The following is a 21,387-nucleotide window of genomic DNA, read 5'->3' as shown; positions in this document are numbered from 1 at the left end:
CTAAGACAGGCTTGAATTGAGCCCAGCCCAATTCGCTGCCTTCATTTTCCAGTGAAGCCCCTGGATCTAACAAGTTCGGCCCAGCTCGCAAGGTCAGCCCATTAAAAGTCAAGCTCAGACTTTAAAGCCCAGCAAGTTAAGCCCATCAATCAAACCCAAGCCCAGCAATTTGCTGTGGGCTTGCAAGGCTTTTGAGTCCGGCCCGAGTGCCCGTCGACGCCGTCGAAAATTCAAGTTTCTGCCGTCATCGCGTCGCCTTCGCGGTGATTTGGTCTCTGCTTTTATCAAGTGAGTTTTGCTCACTAATGCTTTATTAGTTTGCTAATTATGCTTAAGGTTGGTTAGATTTAATTAAGTGCAATTAGGTGGTTAGATTAGGTTAGAACAATTAATTTAGTGACTTAATAATGCATGTTAGGTGGTTAGACCTAGTTATTAGCCAGTAGAAATGTTTGATTATTTATTGAATGCATCTCGGATTTTTCCCGAATTTTGGCTCCAATAAGGCAATATCGGCCTAAATTGGATTTTTAATGTTTATTTATTTATTTTCGAAATTTATTTATTTAATTAATTATTTTTCCGGAAATTCAACCGGGATGGCCGGTGACCGGAATTTCGTGCTGATTGTCGTGGTGCAGTCCATTTATTTAATTGAGCTCTACGTTGTGTGGAATTGAATTTATTGTGGAATTTTATGAATTGTCCTAAATTGTTTGTTATTGAATATTTGATTGGTAATGGCCAAGCATGGGTATATAGCGCCAGTACGTTGATGGGCTATATAGTAGGGAGAATGGGGAGAGCTAACGAGAATGTTATTGATCGAGACCAATCAGCACGATGTTATTGGACATACGTGGTTCGGTGATTGGAAGTATCATCGCGAAAACGGCGCCTTAAAGAACGCACGTAAATGACTTATAGACACACGTGGTTCGGTGATTATGGGAATATCACTGGTGAAAACGGCGCCTTAAAGAACGCACGATGTTGTCTATAGCCGATGTCACCTTGGCGAAAACGACGCCCTTGAAAGGACACGTGGTTCGGTGATCAAGGTTATCACTGGTGAAAACGGCGCCTTAAAGAACGCACGGTGTCGGTGATCGGTATGTCATTGGCGAAAACGACGCCCGAGAAACACATGTGATTTGGTGATTGAGTACACCACTAGGAATTCATGGTATGAGTGGGAATGACCTAGAAAGGGTCTGGCTGATATGTAATCGACTTAGTCGATTGATCAATGCTTGATCGGATGTTGTGAATTGTTTGAATATCTGTGTTTAACCTTGAATTGCAGGTTGGAACTGAGGCTAAGGTAAGTCCTCTGACTCGTGTTGTGCTTATGCAACCGTATGGCGTATTAGTTTACTAATCGAGTCGTAGGGGGTAGGACTCGCTGAGACGTGGTCTCATTGGTTATTGAATAACCATTTCAGGTTCAGAGATGGCAGATCCCCCTGGTCGTTACGGTTGTCCTACGAGAACGACCGATCGGGTCTATGCTTTTCCTGATCCAAAGGGCTTTTGGACATATGAGTTGGTGATAACTTCAGTCTGGGCAGAAGAGGCCCCAAATCAAGAGGTACCCGATCTTTTTAGAGCCTGGTTCAAAACCACTCCATATGGTTTAAGGATAGGTCCCCTTCTAAGCTTCGATGTTCCTGCCGAAGTGATTGATGCGGCTAAGGATGTGGAACAAGCGGACCTACCTGATGGTGATGTAGAAGACCCATCGTCTCGCCCGGATCAAGTGGACCCTGAGAGTCCAGAAGTTGAGTCTAAATAGTTGGTCTTAGAACAATAAATTTTGATAACCAACCTTTTGTTCGACCTTGTAAATATCGGCTAGCGATGTAAATAAATTAAACCGGTATGTATAAAGGTATGTCCTAGTTTCCATGAGTTGCAGTCCTGCTTTTCTATCCCATTGAATTACTGTCTGGGGATTTTATAATTGCTTCCGCATGTGCTTAATAAATGAAAGGGTCGGCGATGCGTCCTGGGACGTCGCTATTAATCGACCAAGTTAAGGGATGTGTGCGTGCCTGAGGATCGGGGCGTGACAGGATGTGTGCGTGCCCGAGGATCGGGGCGTGACATCCAGTTTAAGTGGTATCAGAGCGAAGTTCAAGATTGGAGTGATAAGGAGCGTTGACCATGGGATAGTTAGTAGGAAAGGCCTTTAAATTCATGCTGGTGCATGTCTGTGTTAGCTGAGTGCTAAAATTATTTGTTGTGTGAGGATCGCTCATCTTCTAATCCAGTGTGGATGTGGGAGACGGGTTTCAGTGTAAAGACTGAACCATGAGTGAGCAGGAGCTGAGAACTCCTAGTGAGAGGACAATGTCCTCTGTGACTCGGGATGAAGCACCGACAAAGGTCGGCACCCGAGGTGGTTGTGGCAGAGTGTTGGCTCTGGCCAGCTCGAGTGTAAGAGTACCACCGCAGGTTGGTACTAGTGTAGCAGCGTCGAATGATCCTAAGTTTGATAGGATCATTCTGATACTAGTGTTCCTTGGGAACTGGATTAGCTAGTAGGCTTAGGATCGAGCCGCCGTCAGTGCCGCAATCGTCGTTGTCACCTCACCTGCTGAGATCCAAAGTGGAGATGTGATCCGGGAGTGAGTCATTGCATTCGAGCCGAGGTATAGATCCAGTTCATGCAGAAATGGAAGTCGGTCAGGGAAAAGACCGAGGTCAAGAGAAAAGTATTCTATTCCACTCACGAGGAAGGGTGGGATAGTCAAGTCAGCACTGAGTCAAATAAATCAGATTGTTTCCGGACATGATGATGGAGATTGGTCTTATGTCCTTCATAGGACGAGAAATTGTTTAGAGTATAGCCAACTGGGATATCTAGTTGGGAGCGGTTCTAGCAGACCGATGGACAACCAGAAAGAGTGTGTGCTGTCACTTGGCAGGAGATAGAAGACTCACCTGATAAGTGTCAGAATTGTAGAAGGAAGCATGGATGAATCCAGCGCCCAAATATGACTAGAACCTGTTGTGATGATGACCAGTGTGGCCATCAGGTGAAGGACTATAGTGGAAGTCTAAGGTGGCATAGACATCGTTACTGCGGCCAGGAAGGAATGTGAGTAGAATGGACCTTGCACCGATCAGAGAAAGAATGTGTTGGAAGTGATTTTATCAAAGCAGCGCAGTAGAGCTTTGTGCTGAGTTGGTAGAACTTAAATTGTTGACGTAAAAGTGAAAGAGAGGGAATCACTAGCAATAGTTATGCTTGATTAGTTGCTGATGTGTGAATTTGATGCCACATGAATAGTGTGGGCTTATGAAGCATATTGTGATAATGAATCATGGTCATGGAGTAATCTAGTTTAGTCTATTAAGATGTGAAAGTGTCGAGGTTATTGAGAGTCGAAAAGAATCTTCGATTTCGTTAATCTCGTTGGCTGGAGGCAACTTGTTTGTTAGATGAAGGTTGCCAAGGTTGCTTGGAGATTGTCTTGGGTAGGACAAATTGAAGGACTAGAGATGGAGGACATCTCAGTGGTCTAAGAATTTCTAGATGTGTTGTCACAAGAACTGTCAGACCGTCGTCAGAGAAAGAGATAGAAATCACGATCGAACTAGCACCAGGATAGAGCCACTCTCGAGGCTTCTTACCAGTTGTTGTTGTCTGAATTGGTAGAATTGAAGATGCAGATGTGAAGATTGATGAATGAGGAATTCGTGCATATCGGTGCATCACTTTGGGAAAACATCATTGTGTTTGTGATAAGAAGAAAGATGGTTTATTGTGAGTGTGCATCGACCGTCGTCAACTCAATTAGGTGAAGATCAAAGACAGGTGTTCTTTGCTAAAGATCGATGAATGGTGTGACTAGTTATAAAGAGTATCGATGTTTTAAAGGTCGACTTGAGATTATGAAGTCATCAGTTACGAACTGAGAAGGAGGTTGTACGAAAGACAGCTGTTCGTACTTGATATGATCTTTACGAGAGTATTGTAAGATCGTTTGGCCTAGTGAACACTCCAGTTGCTGTCATGGATTTGACAAACAGAATGTTCAAGGAATATCTGGATCAGTTTATGATCGTGTTCATTGATGATATCTTGGTCTATTCGAGAAGTGATGAAGAGCATGAGACTCATCTGAGAGTAGTACTTCAGACCTTAAAAACTCATCAGCTATATGCTAAGTTTAGCAAATGCGAGTTTTGGTTAACTCGTGTTGCGTTCTTAGGTCATGTGATTTCCAGAGAAGGAATCTCTATCGACCCGAGCAAGATAGAAGCCATGATCAAGTGGCCGAGACCGACAACAGTGATAGAGATCAGAAGTTTTCTGGGGTTACCAGGTTATTACAGACGGTTTGTGGAAGGGTTCTCATCGATAGCATCGCCTCTAACAAAGCTCCTGAAGAAATAAGAGAAATTTGTATGGTTAGACAAGTGCGAGCGTAGTTTCCAAGAGCTGAAGGAAAAGCTGACTACCACACCTGTGCTAACGATTCCATCTAGTCCTGGAGAATTTGAGATCTATAGTGATGCGTCATTCAGGGGATTGGCTTGCGTGCTAATGCAACATGGCAGAGTTGTTGCATACGTTTCCCGGCAGTTGAGACCTCATGAATTGAATTATCCGATGCATGACTTAGAACTCACAGCCATCATATTTGTGTTGAAGATTTGGAGGCACTACTTGTGCGGAGAAAAGTTCCAAATCTTCATAGACCATAAGAGTCTCAAGTATTTGTTCTCTCAAAAGGAGTTGAACATGAGACAGCGCCGATGGATGGAATTGCTTAAAGACTACGACTGTGATATTCTATATCACCCGGGAAAGGCGAACAAGGTCGCCGATGCATTAAGTCGGAAGTCTTCAATAGCGCAAAAAATTGGTTAAGGAGTGTAACTTAATTGAGAGAGCTCGGGATTCGGAATTCAAATTTGAGGTAGGCCACCTCTCAAGTTTTATGGCCACCCTCGTAATTGAACTGGATGTCCAAGTCGAATCAAAGAACTCCAACCGAGCGGATCCGGACGTACGAGAATTCTTCAAGAGAATATCGATAAAAGAAAGGCTGATTTTCAAGTTTCTGATGATGGGGGTACCGAGACTTCGTGGATTTTTGGTTGTACCCGACGATGTAGAGCTTAGAGAGGAAATTTTATCTGAAGCGCATCGTAGCAGTTACAGCATTCATCCTGGAAGCATTAAAATGTATCAGAATTTGCGTCAACACTACTGGTGGTCAGGTATGAAGGTGAACATCGCCAAGCATGTGGCCAAGTGTTTGACTTGTCTGCAAGTAAAAGCCCAGCATTGCAAGCCAGGAGGACTTCTGCAACCTCTCGCCATCCCAGAGTGGAAATGGGAGCATATCACGATGGACTTCGTGACTGGACTACCAAGGAGTCAGAGGGGGAATGATTCGATTTGGGTAGTAGTCGATAGGCTGACAAAGTCGGCTCACTTCATTACAGTTCGAAAGGACCTGAGTCTGGATAGACACGCAGACCTGTATGTGCGTCAGGTGATTCATATGCATGAAGTGCCAATTACAATAACATCCGATAGAGACCCGAGATTTACTGCTGCTTTTTGGAAGAGCTTGCAGAGTGCTTTAGGTACAAAGCTTTAGTACAATACGGCGTATCATCCTCAGACGGATGGCCAGTCTGAAAGGACAATTCAGACTCTTGAAGACATGCTAAGAGCGTGTGTAATAGACTTCAAAGGAAGTTGGGAAGATCAACTTCATCTGATGGAATTCGCCTATGACAACAGTTATCAGCAGAGCATCAAGATGGCTCCATTTGAAGCGTTGTATGGCAGAGCATGCAAAACTCCAGTGTGTTGGGATGAAGTCAGAGAAAGGAAGATAGCAGGCCAAGAGTTGGTTCAGCAATCAGTAGATGCCGTGGCAGTGATCAGAGACAGATTAAAGACAGCGCAGAGCAGGCAGAAAAGTTATGCAGATAAGCGTCGAAGGTCTTTGGAATTCCAAGTTTGTGATCACGTTTTTCTGAAAGTGTCACCAATGAGGGGAACTTTGCGCTTTGGTAAGAAAGGCAAGCTGAGTCCGAGGTACGTAGGTCCGTTTGAGATTCTTGAAAGAATCGGAAACCTAGCGTATCATCTTGCATTGCCACCAAGATTGGCGCAAGTGCATGACGTCTTTCACGTGTTGATGTTAAGGAAGTACGAGCCTGACTCGACCCATGTGCTCAATTTCGAAGAATTGGACGTGGATGATCGTGTGTCATACGTTGAAAGCTTGATCCAGATTATCGATCATAAAGAGCAAGTTCTGCGTACAAAGACCATCCCGTTGGTCAAAGTGGTTTGGCATCACCATGGTGCGAAGGAGCGACTTGGGAGGCGAAGAATCGATGAGAAAATTATACCCCCACCTTTTTGATCAAAGTGTAATGGTTTAAATTTCAATGAAGAAATTTTTATAAGAGGGGAAGAGTTGTGACATCATGAAATTCGACCCCGTTTGCGATAAAGTGAAATGGGCATTTCGTCGACGTGTTTACGGTCCTTTTTCTCTGAGTTGATCACTCACGAGTTAACTAACCTATTGAGTGAAGCAGTTAAGGGATGTAATCTGCAGTAAAATCCCTAAAAGCTACTCAATTTGTTGGATTGGACTAAAATCACGATCGATCGATTTTTAACACAAAATTGAACTCGATTTCGGGAATCGAATTTTAAGCGCGTCATAATTCTTATTTTTAGGACATTGTCTCATCGTTCGTCAATTTATTGACGAGTCCGAAATTTCAATAAAGAAATTATCGAATGAAGAATTGAAGGCCAAAAGAAAATATAAAGGGAAAGAGAAAAGAAGAATATGAATAATGTTATTATTTAATTTCTTTTCTCTCTCCCTTTCTCTTCTTTTCTCCCTCTCTCTTTTCTCTCTCCCTCCCCTCGTGCGGATTTTTTCCCCACCGATTGCCCCTCCTGCTGTCTTCCACTTTGTCTTCTCTCTTTTTTTTTTCATTTTTTTGACCAGTCAAAACCCTTCTCTCTCCTCTCTCCTTCTCTCTCACTTGGCACTATTCTCTTTCTCCCCTCCTGTTCGAACGAAAAGGAGAAGCAGATGCGGAAGCCGCACGCAGACAGCAGCTCACCGAAGGCTGGACCAGTCGCCCGTCGCCGCCGCACCGGAGCCGGACCGCCCGCACGCCCGCCGCTCGCCGCCGTGCACCGCCGCTCCGTTCCTTCACGCCAGGCAACCTCCCCGAGCGAACTAGCCTCTGTTTGGTTCGATTTTTGCCCCAACCGAGTCGCCTCCGGCCACTGCCCACCCTTCGTCCGGCCACCGCATAGCCTCCCCGGCGTCCCCTCACCCTCCGCCGGCGTCCCCTCGCCGCCCTAGCCGCCGGATTAGCTCCGGCAAGCCTTGAACCGCAACCCACGAAATGGGTTTCCAGCTGGTTCAGGCCCGCTTTTGGGCCGTTTCCGAGCCCCGAACCCGAGCCGTGCTTTGGGAAGAATCGTTCCTCGCGTCGCCCCTGTCGGATTGATCAGATTTGCGCGCGATTTGGTGAGTAATCTCACTAATCCCAGATTATTTGGCTAATTATGATTAAGGTTGGTTTAGTTTTAATTAATTATGTTTAGATTGTTATATTAGAATAAATTAGCAATTATTAGTCAATTGTGATGCAATTTAGTTAAATTGATTGCGCAATTAACAAGTAGACGTAGTCTACTATTTATTGGAAGTATCTCAGGAATTTTCTGACCCCTAATCGGGCTTCAATTTGGCGATTCGGGCCTAAGTGGGATTTTTGGCATTTAAATATTAATTTTCATAATTAAATTAAATAATTATTTATTTTCCGAAAATTCAAGGGAGATGGTCCAGAACCGGAATATTATGTGGATGACTGTGGTGAAGTCCGTTTATTTAATCGGGCTTTATTTTGAGCTAAATTGAATTTTTAATATTAATTATTTAATTTTCGAAATTAATTAATTATTTATTTATTTCGAAAATTCAACTGGGATGGCCTGTGACCGGAAATTTATGCTGATGACCGTGGTGAAGTTCGTTTATTCAATTGGGCCTCATTTTGAGCTAAACGGAATTTTTAATATTTAATAATTAATTTTCGAAATTAATTTATAAATTAATTATTTTTCAGAAATTAAGATTGAGATGGCCAACGACCGAAATCTCGTGCTGATTGTCGTGGTGCAGTTCATTTATTTATTTGAGCTTTGAATTGTGCCAAATTGATTTAATTGTGGATATTTAGGATATGTTCCTAAATTGATTATTTGGGTAAATTGAGTACAAACTAAGGTTGTTGATAATTACTTTAGAAATGTGATGAATCATCATGAAAGGCACGGGCTTGATGATTAGATATGTCACCTCAGAGAATGCACATGGCTTGGTGACGAAGTATGTCGCCTCGGAGAATGCATGTGGCTCGGTGATCGAAGGTATATATCACCTCGGAGAATGCACATGGCTCGGTGACGAAATATGTGGCCTTGGAGAATGCATGTGGCTCGGTGATTAAGTGTGGCATCTTGAAAGAGACACGTGGGCTCGGTAATTTGATGCATTACCTCGGAGAATGCACGTGGTCTCAATGAGTACATTTGGCATCTTGAAGGGATACGTGGGCTCGGTGACTTGATGCATCGCCTTGGAGAATGCACGTGGGCTCGTTGATTCAAAATGACATTTTAAAGAGCACGTGGCTCAATAATCGGTTCCATCACCTCGGAGAATGCACGTGGCTCGGTGATTGGTTTTATCAGTTGAGACTGAATAGCAATAGCTTGAATGACCGAGAAATGGTCAGGCTGTCATGAAATCGGCTAAGTCGATTGATCATTGTTTTGATTTGATGTTGTGAATTGATTGACTGAATGGAAATGACCGTGAGTGGTCTTGTTAACATGTAATTGACTAGGTCGATTTGATCGATGCTTCGATCGGTGATATGATTGCTTGAGTGTCTATTGTGAATTGTACTGACTTGCAGGTGGGATCTGATGCTAAGGTACGTCTTCTGACCTATGCGTGTTTAGGCAGCCTTTAGTATAATGGTTTACTAATCGGGCTTAGTGGGGTAGAACTCGCTAAGACGTAGTCTCCTCCCAGTTTGGGGAAAACATTTCAGGACCCCGATAAGGAGCTGATGAGGAGGAGTCTGAGAAGGAGAACTCGGAGGTGAAACTTGAGGAGAAGGATTTTTGGAAGAAGAAGATAATCTCGAGAGGGGCCTTAAGTATGGCCTGGATGGACTGAGAGTCTATCTTCTTTTGAGAATTCCTTTTGAAGTGAATAGTTATGAATTGGTTTGTGTTTTATATAAAAGTTTGGTTATAAATTTCAATACGAAAAATATGGCCCTGCTTTTCTATCCCATCGTTTTATTGTCTAGGGATTTTAACTGCTTCCGCATGTGCTTAATAAATGAAAGGGTCGGCGATACTTTGTCCTGGGATATCGCATTATAAAATCGACCAAGTGAGAAGGATGTGTGCGTGCCCGAGGATCGGGGCGTGACAAACGTGCTATGTATAGATTTTGCAAGAAATGATGAAGAGTGAATTTGAGATGAGCCTGATTGGTAAACTAAATTTCTTTCTCGAACTCCAAATCAAGCAATGTCTTGAAGGCACCTTCATACATCAAGAGAAGTATGCAAGTGAAATAGTAAAGAAATTTGGTTTGAAATGATGCAAGAAAATAGAGACATCAGTGTCTTGCTCTATCAACTTGAATATGATGAGAAAGGTAAGTCTATCAACCCTAAGCTTTATAGGTGTATGATAGGTTCACTTTTATATCTAACGGCATCTAGACTTGATATTTTATTTCGTACATGTTTATGTGCTTGATTTCAATTAGATGCAAAGGAATCACATCTATCAGCTATAAAATGAATTATTCAATACATTGGATCCACTCAAAGTTAGGGATCCAGTATCCCAAAAATACAAATTTTATGTTGCTTGGATACTCAGATGTTGACTTTGCAAATTGTAAAGTTGTTTGAAAAAGTACATCAGGTACTTGTTCATAGTTAGGAAGCATGCCGATCTCTTGGTTCTTAAAGAAACAGAATTCAGTTACTCTCTCAATCATGACATTGAATTGCCCTTGGAAGCTGTTGTGCTCAACTCATTTTGATGAAGTAACAATTTAGTAATTTTGGAAAAGATAAGAAATGTATTGTCATCATGTGCGATAACACCAGTGCTATAAACTTGACTAGAAATCCAGTCCTACACTAAAGAGCTGAACACATTGAGGTAAGATATCACTTTGCTAGAGATCATGTTAACCGAGAAAGACATCTAAAAAGCAACCAATGGATTTCTACTTTAGTAAAGTGATGCAACAAACTCCATTTTAGAAAACCGTCAAGGGAAAAAGAAACGATTGTATAGGCAATCTCGATTTTGGCATAGGTATTTGATAACTCTTTGACAGCTAGCTGGATCTCTTTAAAGGTCTCCAACGGTTGGCTTAAAGACTTCTATAAAGAAGGATCATTGAAGCTTAGAAGATGTTGGACTCGAGAATTGTTGTAGTCGTGCTTTAAGCTAGAAATCATCTTTGTTGATATCTCTTTGTATAAGTTTAGCCTTGTAATAGCAAATAGTCAAGTGTACAAGTATAAGTGCAGTGGTTGAGTCTCAATAATTTAATCCATCTTGTGAAAGAAACAACACTTGCTAATTATAACCTACAGTATCGATTCCTAGTAAATTCTAGTTATTGTTGAGCTGATTGTTGGAGATTAGACCAAGGCTTGAGTATAAAGTCGAATCACTATATATTGCTATGTGATCCTTAGTGTTTATCATCTGCTTTAATTTGTTAACAATCACCATACACACCATGATGGCTCGGTGATCTGGAGAGGTTGAGCTCACCTAGCCAAGGGGAGCCAAGCCATGCCAATGGCTGGGCAAGGCTTGGGCTAACGAGCCTTGTCATGGCTCAAGTTGTTGAGGGCCCACAACACTCCGGTGATGTGGTCGACCCTCATTTGGCCGGTTGCCAACCATGACCAACGACCAAAGAAAGAAGAAGATGAAAAGGAAAAATAAAAGAAAAAAGAAAAAAAAAAAGAGCAAAATTTAATAAAATTATATCAAGATTAAAAGAAAATGGTTTGTATTAGAAATTTTAAGGATTTTATCAAATACATTTCTATTATGAGAATAAAAATTTTGGATAGTTTATCAAGGGTCTTCAAATACTTAGAAATTATTTTTGGGAACAGAATTAAAAAAACCCTTTTTCAAAGCAAAAATTGTTTCTGGAAATAGAATAATTACTGCCCTCACAAGACATTGTATATTTTTTTGTCCAACTTTGTATTGGGTTTCACATTTTCGCACTTAGATGGATACTTTCAATTACCTAGGCGTTTACTTATCACATCGTCTTTCAATACCTTGATTGTTAATTGTTTTCCTAGAATAGTATATGATTAAATTAGACTTTCAATAAACCCTCTAAAAACATTTGCATGCTCTCTTAGTAGATTGATGACTTTAGGATCGTAGATGGTAATCAAGAATAATGGTCGCTCAGATAACACAATTTCAAGTTAGGTACTACAAGGGCTTGTTAACATAATCAAGTTACCAAACTCAGATAATTTGGTTGTGTGTGAATCAAGACAATACTCCCACATCTCAATTGATTTTTAGTTGATCCCAAATGATTTGTACCAACTCCTAGAACTATTAGGTCGTTAAATAATTTGAAAATGAAATGTAGGTAGAAGATGTGATCTGTAACGTGGGATTGAGGAGAGATTTATGATTACATTTGAGCTTGTACTTATATATAGGGACCTCCCCCCTCATTTATATCCATCTCCAAAGTGAAATACAATTCTAGATCTTCTCTTTGGAGTTATTCTCTTTACCATTCTTGTGAGTGTGAGCAAGTAGGGCTGACTTTGGAAGAAATTCCTAAGGTGAATTAGCTTCCCAATGTCTCTAGAAATCCCCTTTTAAAACTCCTACAGGAGGAGGCATGTATTTCTTCGAGGCTGTGTAGATGCTAAATTCTCTTATGAAACAATAGCCCATCTTCAACACTCTCAAACTCCGCAGATTTCCAAATAGGTCTGGCAATTTTGAAACACCTGTTCCTGAAATATCCAGCTCCTCTAAAGAGCTTCCCAATTGGCCAATGGACTCTGGAAGTTCTCATATTTAACGACAGTCTCTTAATGACAAGCATCGGAGTTTCAACAGCTCTCCGACTCCATTGGGAAGTTTGGTAATCTTAAAATTATCTATCGAGAGTAATCTAAGTGATGTTGGGTGTTCACATGAATGGGCACGCGACTCAATGACAAGCAGTTGGAGGCACAAAAATTTCTTGCATGGAAGTCTCATCATTGAGTTCTTTCGAAGCTTCCAAACCGCCCAGTTTGTCAGGCAACATGTTGAGTTCAGTGCAGACTTCAAATTCAGGCAAAGCAATTTTTTTAGACCACAACTGACAAATCTAGATGGACCAACCGAGAGCATCGCTCTAGAATCAGTATCTCCAAATTTGGGAAGCAAGAAAATGTAGAACTTATCAGTAAGTCAGTGCAACCGGTGAGATTTAAGACTTTCAATTGCTTAATCTGTAAAGCAGAAGAGTTAACATTATAAGGTCAATTGCCAGATAATTAACAGAATAAATGCATTAGAGCAGTAATAAGAAATCATCATCCAACCTCCCCAACCTTCAGTGACTTTGCTCCATGAAAGATCAAGAATGACCAGTTCAGTTCAGTCGAACTAAATACTGTCGCTTCGAAATCCCTCAGGAAGCCATGCCAATGAAGCCACCTTAACTTTGGAAATACATTTGCGAAGTTTCCAGTCATACTTGCATGATCCAATTTCAAGAACCTCATGTTTGGCATGCTCTTGAAATTGGTTTCTGTACATATATGGAGAGGATGATTTTTAAAGTCAAAGCAGAGGGCTTCCACCTCTTCCATTCCCTATATTTGCCAAGAGTAACAAATCAATCCGAAGCTATAAACTACAATAGGTCACTTTTGCTATGTAGTAAGGACTAGGATGTTTTCTTTTCCGTGCATGCAACCAAAACCTAGATATGGTAAACTAACTAGAACACCGGACAACAGAGTAGACAGTATATGTAAGGCTTTCATTTCACGGAAGAAAGCAAACCATCGAACCAAAAGCCTTTACCTCTTCCCAGTATTGATTACTTCCAGCTTTGCATTATCCATGTATAGTCTACTGCGCCTTCCAGGATATTTAGGTTCTTGATCTATAGTTCCGCTAAGGTACTTCAACAGTTCATGCGTCCACAACTTCTTGTCTTCTCCAATTTTTGCTAGGGGCATCAAAATATGGTGAGAATGCAAAAGGTCTCGATCGGGCTACATATAAGATACAATTTGGCTATCCATGCCATTCGCAAACCATGCTATGTCCCAAAATATTTGTTTCCGCTTTTCATCTAATGCTTCATAGCAGATTTTCAAGATCTCCCCGCAATCCTTCAGAATCTCGAGAGAGTTCTCCTTCCGTGGTTTTATCAAGTCCTCTATCTTCCTCCAATCTTCTATTGTTTTTCCATGCAGAAATGAACCGATGCCTTCAATAACAAGTGGAACCTGCCCTGCAGTTTGATAATGCGCTTTCCAATTTAAGGATAGTCTTGTCTCAAAAAAAAAAAAAAAAATTAAGGATAGTCCGGTGTTAGACCATGCATTCCTAAAGCATGCTAGAGAAAAAGTTCAAGAGCTCGGACATTATCCATCTCATTCACTTCATAGATACGACCTAGGCCTCAAGAAACATATGTTCGGAGAATCTGGAGATTTTCTGAAGTAACAGTTATCCGACTTCCAGGACCAAACTAGTCGAGCCAGTGTCCTACAAGATCCTCAAGATGCGACTGTTCTTCAGCATCGTCTAGGACTATAAGAACTTTTATATTGCCAAACACATAGAAAACTTGATTCCACCTTGAGAGAAGAAACATCGCCATTTCGCTCAAGAATTTCACGTATCAACTTAGTTTGCAAAAACTGAATACCACCAACATTTTGTGCTGTTTCTCCAATCTCTGCGAGAAAGCCACAACTGTCTGAAACAAGAGGAGAGTCGGTCATGTACAGCCTTCGCAATTGTTGTCTTGCCGATTCCAGGAGTTCTATGCATTCCAACCATACGAGCTGCAATCCCATAATCTTCTATTTCCAATAACTTGATCATATCTTTCATTCAATCACCAATACCAATTATATGTTCAATAGTGGCAACTAAGGTCTGCAACGACTCCAAAGGGAAACTGGGAAGTTTCAACTCCTTGAGATGTAGAAGCAGTGGAATCCGTTCCAAATTAGGACACTTCCATATCCTCAGTGCAGAGAGACTAGGAAGTGATGGGAGGATATGAAGATCACTCTCTGTGCACTCCACCATAGGTAGCGCACCAATATCCAGACGCTTGGGGCTAGTAAGCTCACCAAGTGGTGGGAGACTTTGGCATCCTGCACAATCAAACAACAGTAGCTTCACTAATTTAAACATGCAAGACATCCGGCTTGGAAACCTTGCGCACCCTTTAGCCTCTTATTTCTAAGCTTCGAAGATTCAAGCTTGGCTGCAGCTCTGAGTAGAATTTCATCACTTTCTTTTCCGGCAAACACTAATACTGGCAAAACTAAGGAACCCTTCTCCTTCAAGTTCACAGCATTTGATTCTGCTACCGCATCTTCTATTTCTCCCTTCAATTTAAAGGCTTCCTCTCAACTTGCTTAACTTGCTCAACTCCCCTAGCCCACCCCAATTCTTTGGACGGGAATGATCCCTGGGCATAAGGAAATCTGTTAGTGTGCAAAAGAGTCAACTGGCCCAACCCACGTGGCATGTGAGATAGTGCATTACAATTGCTAATCTCTAGTTGCCTGAGGTTGACCAATTTTCTTATATCCCTTGACAATTCCATTAGCTTGTAGCAGATATTAAGTACTTGCAAGCTTTGCAATCTTGTCACAGAATTAGGAAGCCTTATGAGTCCATCATTTTAAGAGAGATCTAGAAATGTCAGGTGCTTCAACTCACAAATGGAACTTGGCAGCTTCTCAATACCACTATCATGCCAATCCAAGTTATTCAAGCACTTGAAATTAGAAATGAATTCACAGAGTTTCTTTAACCAGTAGAGTCTCACACCTCAAGCTTTTTGTTTGATCCATTTTGATGAATGTCCCCTGATGTTTTGCTCTGAGTACAGTAGCTGGAGGTCCCTGTGATAGATCTAAAGTTGAATCCACTGATACATGATGAGTTCTTTCATCAATTAACGACCATCCTGAACCAATGTAGCGGGAACACTCGGTTCGAGCAACTGCACATGCTAGCTTATTTAAAAAATCATGCATCTTACAAGACGTCACATTGCCAAGTTCATCTTGAGTGCAGTCTTGAAAGAAATTCCTCCTAACTAGATCCATGAAATAGTCATGAGCAATGTCTTCCATATCCTGATCTACGTTGTCTATGGGCCGGATAAATCCTTCTGCTATCCAGAGACTCATCAACATTAGTTTATCAATTACCCAATCTCCGGGAAACAATGAACAGAAGGCAAAGCACTGTTTCAGATGGGATGGGAGATGACAATAACAAAGCTTAAGATATGTGTGAACGCAATCATTTTGTGGCTCTGCAGAGAGTTCCAGGATCTCGCACTTTAAATTTTGACCACTTAGCTTTACTTTTCTTGAAGAACAGTGAACTTCCAATTGTTCGTACAAGCAAAGGAATTCCATGACATTCTTTGACTATCTGCCTCCCAATAAGTAACTTCTCTGGATCTCTAGTCTTTTCTTCATCCTTATAAGCCATTCTCATCAATAAGTCTAGAGACAAGCATTCTGGAAGGGCCTCAAGAGAATAAGATTTGGTTGGGCTCATGAAATCTGCAATTGACCTCAAGCATGTAGTCATCAGAACCTTGCTTCCTTCAGCACCTCCCATCAATAAACTTTTCAAGCTCGCCCATTGTTCATGAAACTGTAACCATACATCATCAAGAACTAGGAGAAATTTTTTCCCACGAATGTGTTTCTCAAGTTGATTTTGCAATCCCTCCAACTCAATGCCATATGCTCTCTCTGTTGTTGCACTCTGTATGATTTTTTGCAACACGATTTTGAGATTAGAGATGCCACCCACACAGACCCATATCCTCAAATCAAAATGCTGGCTGACCATCTCATCTTTGTATAGACACCGAGCAAGAGAAGTCTTTCCAATACCATCCGTACCCCATACTGCAAGAATGGGAATTCTTTCTTCAGCTGCAGAGTCTAACAAGAACTCCATAATTACGCTTTTAGCATCCTCTCTCCCTATAATCTCCTCCTCGTGCACAAAGGAGTCCGACCGCTCCCCGTTCCTCGGTCCTCTCTCATCCTGCACATCCTTCGCGCGCTCTCGCGGGTCAACATTAATAGCGCCTTTTGCAGCGATTCTTTTAGCACCATCTCTCTCTACAACAAAAGCGCCCGACCGCAATATCTTCCTCGATCCACTCTTTCCTCGCACATCCTTCGGGTACCCCTCCAAGCCCAAAGCCCTCCCTCTAGACGCGATGTTTTCCATTCTCCTCCTGATATCCTCTAGCCGTACAGCAGGACGGGGTGAAGATGACCAGAAGGGACTCACCTGCTTCGACTTCTTATCTTCGCTCGGCGATTCTCGTGGTCGCGTAACTTCAAGGTTCCACTCTTCGAGCAAGTCCTCTGCATCGTAGAAAGCCGCTTTGACATCCTCAAGCCATGCTTAGATCGCACGGCTTTCGAGGCTCCGCTTTTCCGCATCGGGGACGACCTTTCGGAGGTCGGGAACGATTTTCACGAGCACGGAAAGCACGCCTAACTTCCCATCCCTTGCGAAATCGTCCAGAATGTCAGCCACCCTCGAGACAATGGCTTCCGCCATAGCTCTCTCTGGGGTTGGAACGGTAGCGATCCTGCTCCTCTCTCCCTTTCTTTCTCTCTCTCTCAAGAGTCAACGGAGGATTCAGAGAAACCAGATGTGGATTTCTTCTTCTTTTTTTCTGGACATGCACAGATCAGAGATCGGAAAAAATAAATAAATAAATAAATAAAAGGCCGTGCCAGACTGACCGACTAGCTGTAGCTATCATGGCCTATGTTCCTCGGCATAAGCAGCATTGGAAGGAGAGGGATGGCTCGTCTTGTGCTCCAGCATCGGTTGCGTGGAGATCGCCGGAAACTATTGCTCATCAGAATGGGCGGAATCATCGGCATTGGACAGAGAGGGATGGCCCGTCCCGTGTTCCACCATCGGTTGCATGGAGGTTGCCTGAAACTATTGCTCATCAGATTGGGAGGAGTCAACAATGGAAGGAGAGCAATGGCCCGTCCCGTGTTCCACCATCGGTTGTGAGGAGGTCGCCTGAAAGTACTGCTTATCAGATTGGGAGGAATCAACATTGGAAGGAGAGGGATGGCCCGTCTAGTGTTCCACCATCAGTTGTGTGGCAAGTCAGGGAAGGTCCTAACTCAAGGTCGCCCGAAATTATTGCTCAACAGAATTAGATAGGGAGGAATCACCATCGGCAAGATCTTAACTCGAGATCGCTCGAAACAATTGCATTCGGAGTCGACGGCAAGGATGGACAGGTTGTTCGGAGTCAACGGCACTAGGGTTTGGTTGAAGCGTTGAGAGGAGAAGGAGAAGCAACGCCCAAATAGAAAAGCCGTGAACCAAGAAGGATGCCCAAATGGAGAAAAGAAAAGAAAAATTATTTTTACCTTACCAAAAAAATTCTATTTATATTTTAAAGCGAGAAGTTAAAAATTTCAGTTTTTGATTTTCGATTTCTCTATTTCTGAAATAAAAATCTATTTTAGAAATAGAGAAATCAAATTGTGTTACCAAACGGATTTCTGTTCCAAACATGTTCCGAGAAATAAAGAAACAAAAAAATCGAGAAATATAAATTTTATCATGCGCGCCATAATAGACCTATGTGATCAAATTGAATTTCTTTAATGTCAAAATCCTCCGATTTGTGCATAACACCAAGGATTGGTCATACCAGTTAGTGCGAAAAATACAATGTTTGAATCTCGGATTTTTTTGACCAAACAAAACAAAAATCTCGAATTCAAGTTCCTGCCCGCTTCTTGTAGACTCAACAATCGGGCCGGATCGATTTGTGTACTCTGATCACTACCGATTTGGGACGTGAGTCAACAAAGATTAATTAGCATGAGGGTCGGGGTCAGTTTGTGTAGATTGATGCGGCCGATCATCGTGGAAAAAGAAGGAAATACTTTCATTTAACGCTACAGGAATTAAAACATGAACAATTATGCCACCATGGAGAAAAAGATTTTCTTGGATGATCATATCATCTTCTTGAGTGAAAATAAACAAGGCATTGCATTGGAAGAACTTGAGCGAAAATAAACAAGGCATTGCAATGGAAGAGCAATGTTAATCCTACAGTATCTCACATTGCCCTGAGGCAATTTTCAATCCGTACATTGCCAAGAGGCCCAGCAACCATTCTCTTTTCAAAATCTTTTGGAATTTTTTTGTTTTTGTGGTCACAAAATCTTTTGGAGTTGAGATGGCCAAGAGTCTATTATGAAATAACCAATGTTCAAAGTCTTTCAGAAGAGGACAAATTCTGTTTAGTCAAGAAATAATCGTCATTGAATATCTAAGCGCAGCCATGATTGACCTACCTTCATCCCCTCGCATTCTCACCTCCTGTACCGACACTGCCCCTCGCATGCTTTCGTGGGGGGTGTGCCAAAATTAAATAGGCGGTCCAATTATTGCATCCGGTGCGAGAAATGCCGGTTTCACTAATTAGAGTGACTTTTGTGAAACATCTGAGTATAAGAAATTTAAGAGGGGCTTAGAGGTCATAATAATCTAGTCCACAACCTGATTTGTGTCCCGAAAACAATAGGCTAGCAGTACACAATTGAGCCGGCTCAATTGGGTTCCGCGAGCTGGCTCAACTGGGTTCTGCAATCTTCAATCCATGGCCGGATGGTCCACAGGTTTTGATCAGCGTCCAATGCCGAACTCATTAAAGATAAGCTATTGCTCTCAATTACCACCTGCAGATCAGTTCCAGAGTGCAGATCAAGGAATTGCTTCACGAGGGCTATCGTTTCTTACAGAGCTAGGGTTTCGACCCCATTTACTGACGGAGCACGGATCGACTTGGCGAATCCACCCACAGCTACACCGTTCGAGTCTCGACACATTGCCAGCAACAGCTCCGGTCGGTCGTTCCTTCCACCAGAGAGCAGTCCGTGTTGAATTTCAAGACCCCAGTTACCATGATTTCCCATGAAGACCAACAATTGGCCTGTCCCTAAAGTTTATTGGCCGCCTCCTTCAGCAAAGCTGCAGGGTCATCGCCTATGATGAGAGCCTTCTTGCCGAACACACGACAGATCTGAGTCAACACTTTCACGAAGGCACTCATGCCTCGAAAGCATCGCAGTCCACAAGAAAACGCATCTCTACTCTAAACTGCTTGGAGACGATGCAGGTCCGCCTTGTTTCCACTTAAGGCCATCACTTCACATTCTGGAACATTTTCAGCAATGTAATAAGCTCCTGCTGTCACTTCATATTCTTCGTCCAGCAATGGGTATATATACTATGGATTCTGTGGAATACTGATGCCCTCAAAAAAAAAAAAAAAAAATCTCGGTCGGATGATAGGCATGTTTTTATTTTCCAACCAGAATGAGAAGCTCCATTCCTAAACCAAAAAGAGCACCTAGACCGTTCATCTCTGAAGGTCAGGACCTCATTGAGTGTTCAACCCACTAAATGCATGAGGGACCGCTTTCCTTTGATGTCATGGGTCACGAGTGAATTCATGAACTCTCAAACAAAACAATTTGCAGGAAAGTGACCGTTGACAACCAACTACAGTGAAGACCTGCTCTGACTAGGGACAGGACCACTATAACAATGAGAAATCAACATGTTATGGAGCAACCATTTCTAGAGCTAGGAAGCCCAGTTGGCCTTAGCAACAGCTTGCTCGATTTTCCTTGAGATTAGTTTTGCATCAGCACCTATGTACAACCTGAATCGAATCACAGGATGCTGTAGGCAGCAAAATAAGGAAAAAGCATTTGATCATTCAAACTCAGCTTCTTGCATTTCCAAAGAAATTCTCTCTGCATTGTCCTCTATCACTTCAAAATTGAATTTGGTAGCACATGCTTGTAGTCCTAAGAAAAGCAGAAAGCTGAGAGTGATACATGAGGCTACAGGAGCAAGGGAAAACAGAGCAAACCAGGAAAGATTTAGTTAAGCAATGTTTAGTTAAACAGAATCAAGATTCCATGTGTCCATTTACATGTGAATTCTTAGTTTTCTTAAACCCTGGCTTAGTTTGACGAGTCATTAAAACAATTTGCTGTTTATGTGTCCAACATATTTTGGAATTTTTTTCTTATATCATGTAAACTGTAATTTAATTACGCCTTTGCTGAAATGATTTCAATAGTTTTTAGAATCTACTACAGGGAAGGCACCAGACTTTCTAGCTAGTTAGCCACTATACTCAAGCTATGACAAGAAAAAGCACTTACTCTACTCAAGTAACTTTTGGTAGTGTTGGCGGTGCAAAGATATGACTGATCTTGTTAAACCTCTTGTTGACTTTGAAATTGAAGTTATTAGGATGAACATCTTGGCGAGTTTAGATTGCATTTTATTAGAAATATTTTGTAATATGTATGAGGCTGATTGAATAAGTAGGGTCATTTTGGCAAAGACGGAGGGAGAAGTTAAACGAGACAGGTTGGTTAGACAATTGCTGCCTTGTTGGTGTAGGGGAGGGAAAGTAATAACTCGGATGGTTATCTGTAAGATTTAGTTAAGTTAATCAATCAAACAAAAGGCAAAGATAAGCAGAGTTGTGGCTCGTCTTTGTTGATGCTCCAGTGAAGCCCATGAAATTTATACTCTCATTGCTAAAGTTTACTGCCAGAGTTTAATTTGCGCCCTTCATTTTGGACCTCCTATAGAAGTGTAATGTTGAAATTATTCACAGTTAGTCATAGTCAATTTTGATATATGAGATTAAAGAAAGATCCTAAATATCAGAATTTAAAAGCTACAGCGTCATACCTTATCCTAAGAGAACACTTGGCTGTTCAGTCCATATTTTGTATTTTAAGTGATATTGCATCCCACTAGCTAGCAGCCTTGGGTTTAACATCGAGGTCTAAGCAAGTGCTTGCATATATTGTCGCGACCTACCCTCGGGGAGAGGAACCGAGGGTTTAGGGGTATTGCTTAAAGGACGGGCCTAAGGCCCATGATTAGGCACGGCTTCT

The 21,387-nt window shown here is 42.0% G+C and overlaps 1 protein-coding gene across 1 annotated transcript; it reads right to left on the bottom strand.

The window, feature by feature from the left end:
- Positions 1-14,245: 14,245 nt before the first annotated feature.
- On the bottom strand, positions 14,246-16,972 carry LOC120293938 (putative disease resistance protein RGA1). Its single transcript, XM_039313763.1, has 5 exons — positions 16,825-16,972; positions 15,745-16,773; positions 15,259-15,548; positions 14,577-14,751; positions 14,246-14,514 (listed from the first exon to the last, which is right to left on the bottom strand). The coding sequence occupies exons 1-5, from the start codon at positions 16,970-16,972 to the stop codon at positions 14,246-14,248; spliced, it is 1,911 nt and encodes a 636-aa protein (XP_039169697.1).
- Positions 16,973-21,387: the final 4,415 nt, after the last annotated feature.

This window comes from Eucalyptus grandis, chromosome 5 (genome assembly GCF_016545825.1).
Source record: "Eucalyptus grandis isolate ANBG69807.140 chromosome 5, ASM1654582v1, whole genome shotgun sequence".
NCBI lineage: Eukaryota > Viridiplantae > Streptophyta > Magnoliopsida > Myrtales > Myrtaceae > Eucalyptus > Eucalyptus grandis.
This window is presented reverse-complemented; position numbering and strand designations above follow the sequence as displayed.

Coding starts and splice junctions, on each gene's coding strand:
- LOC120293938 (XM_039313763.1), bottom strand. CDS start 16,972: ATGGCGGAAGCCATTGTCTCGAGGGTGGCTGACATTCTGGACGATTTC. Junction 16,774..16,824: donor AAAGCGGAGCCTCGAAAGCC/GTGCGATCTAAG, acceptor TCTACGATGCAG/AGGACTTGCTCGAAGAGTGG. Junction 14,515..14,576: donor GAGGCTAAAGGGTGCGCAAG/GTTTCCAAGCCG, acceptor TTGATTGTGCAG/GATGCCAAAGTCTCCCACCA.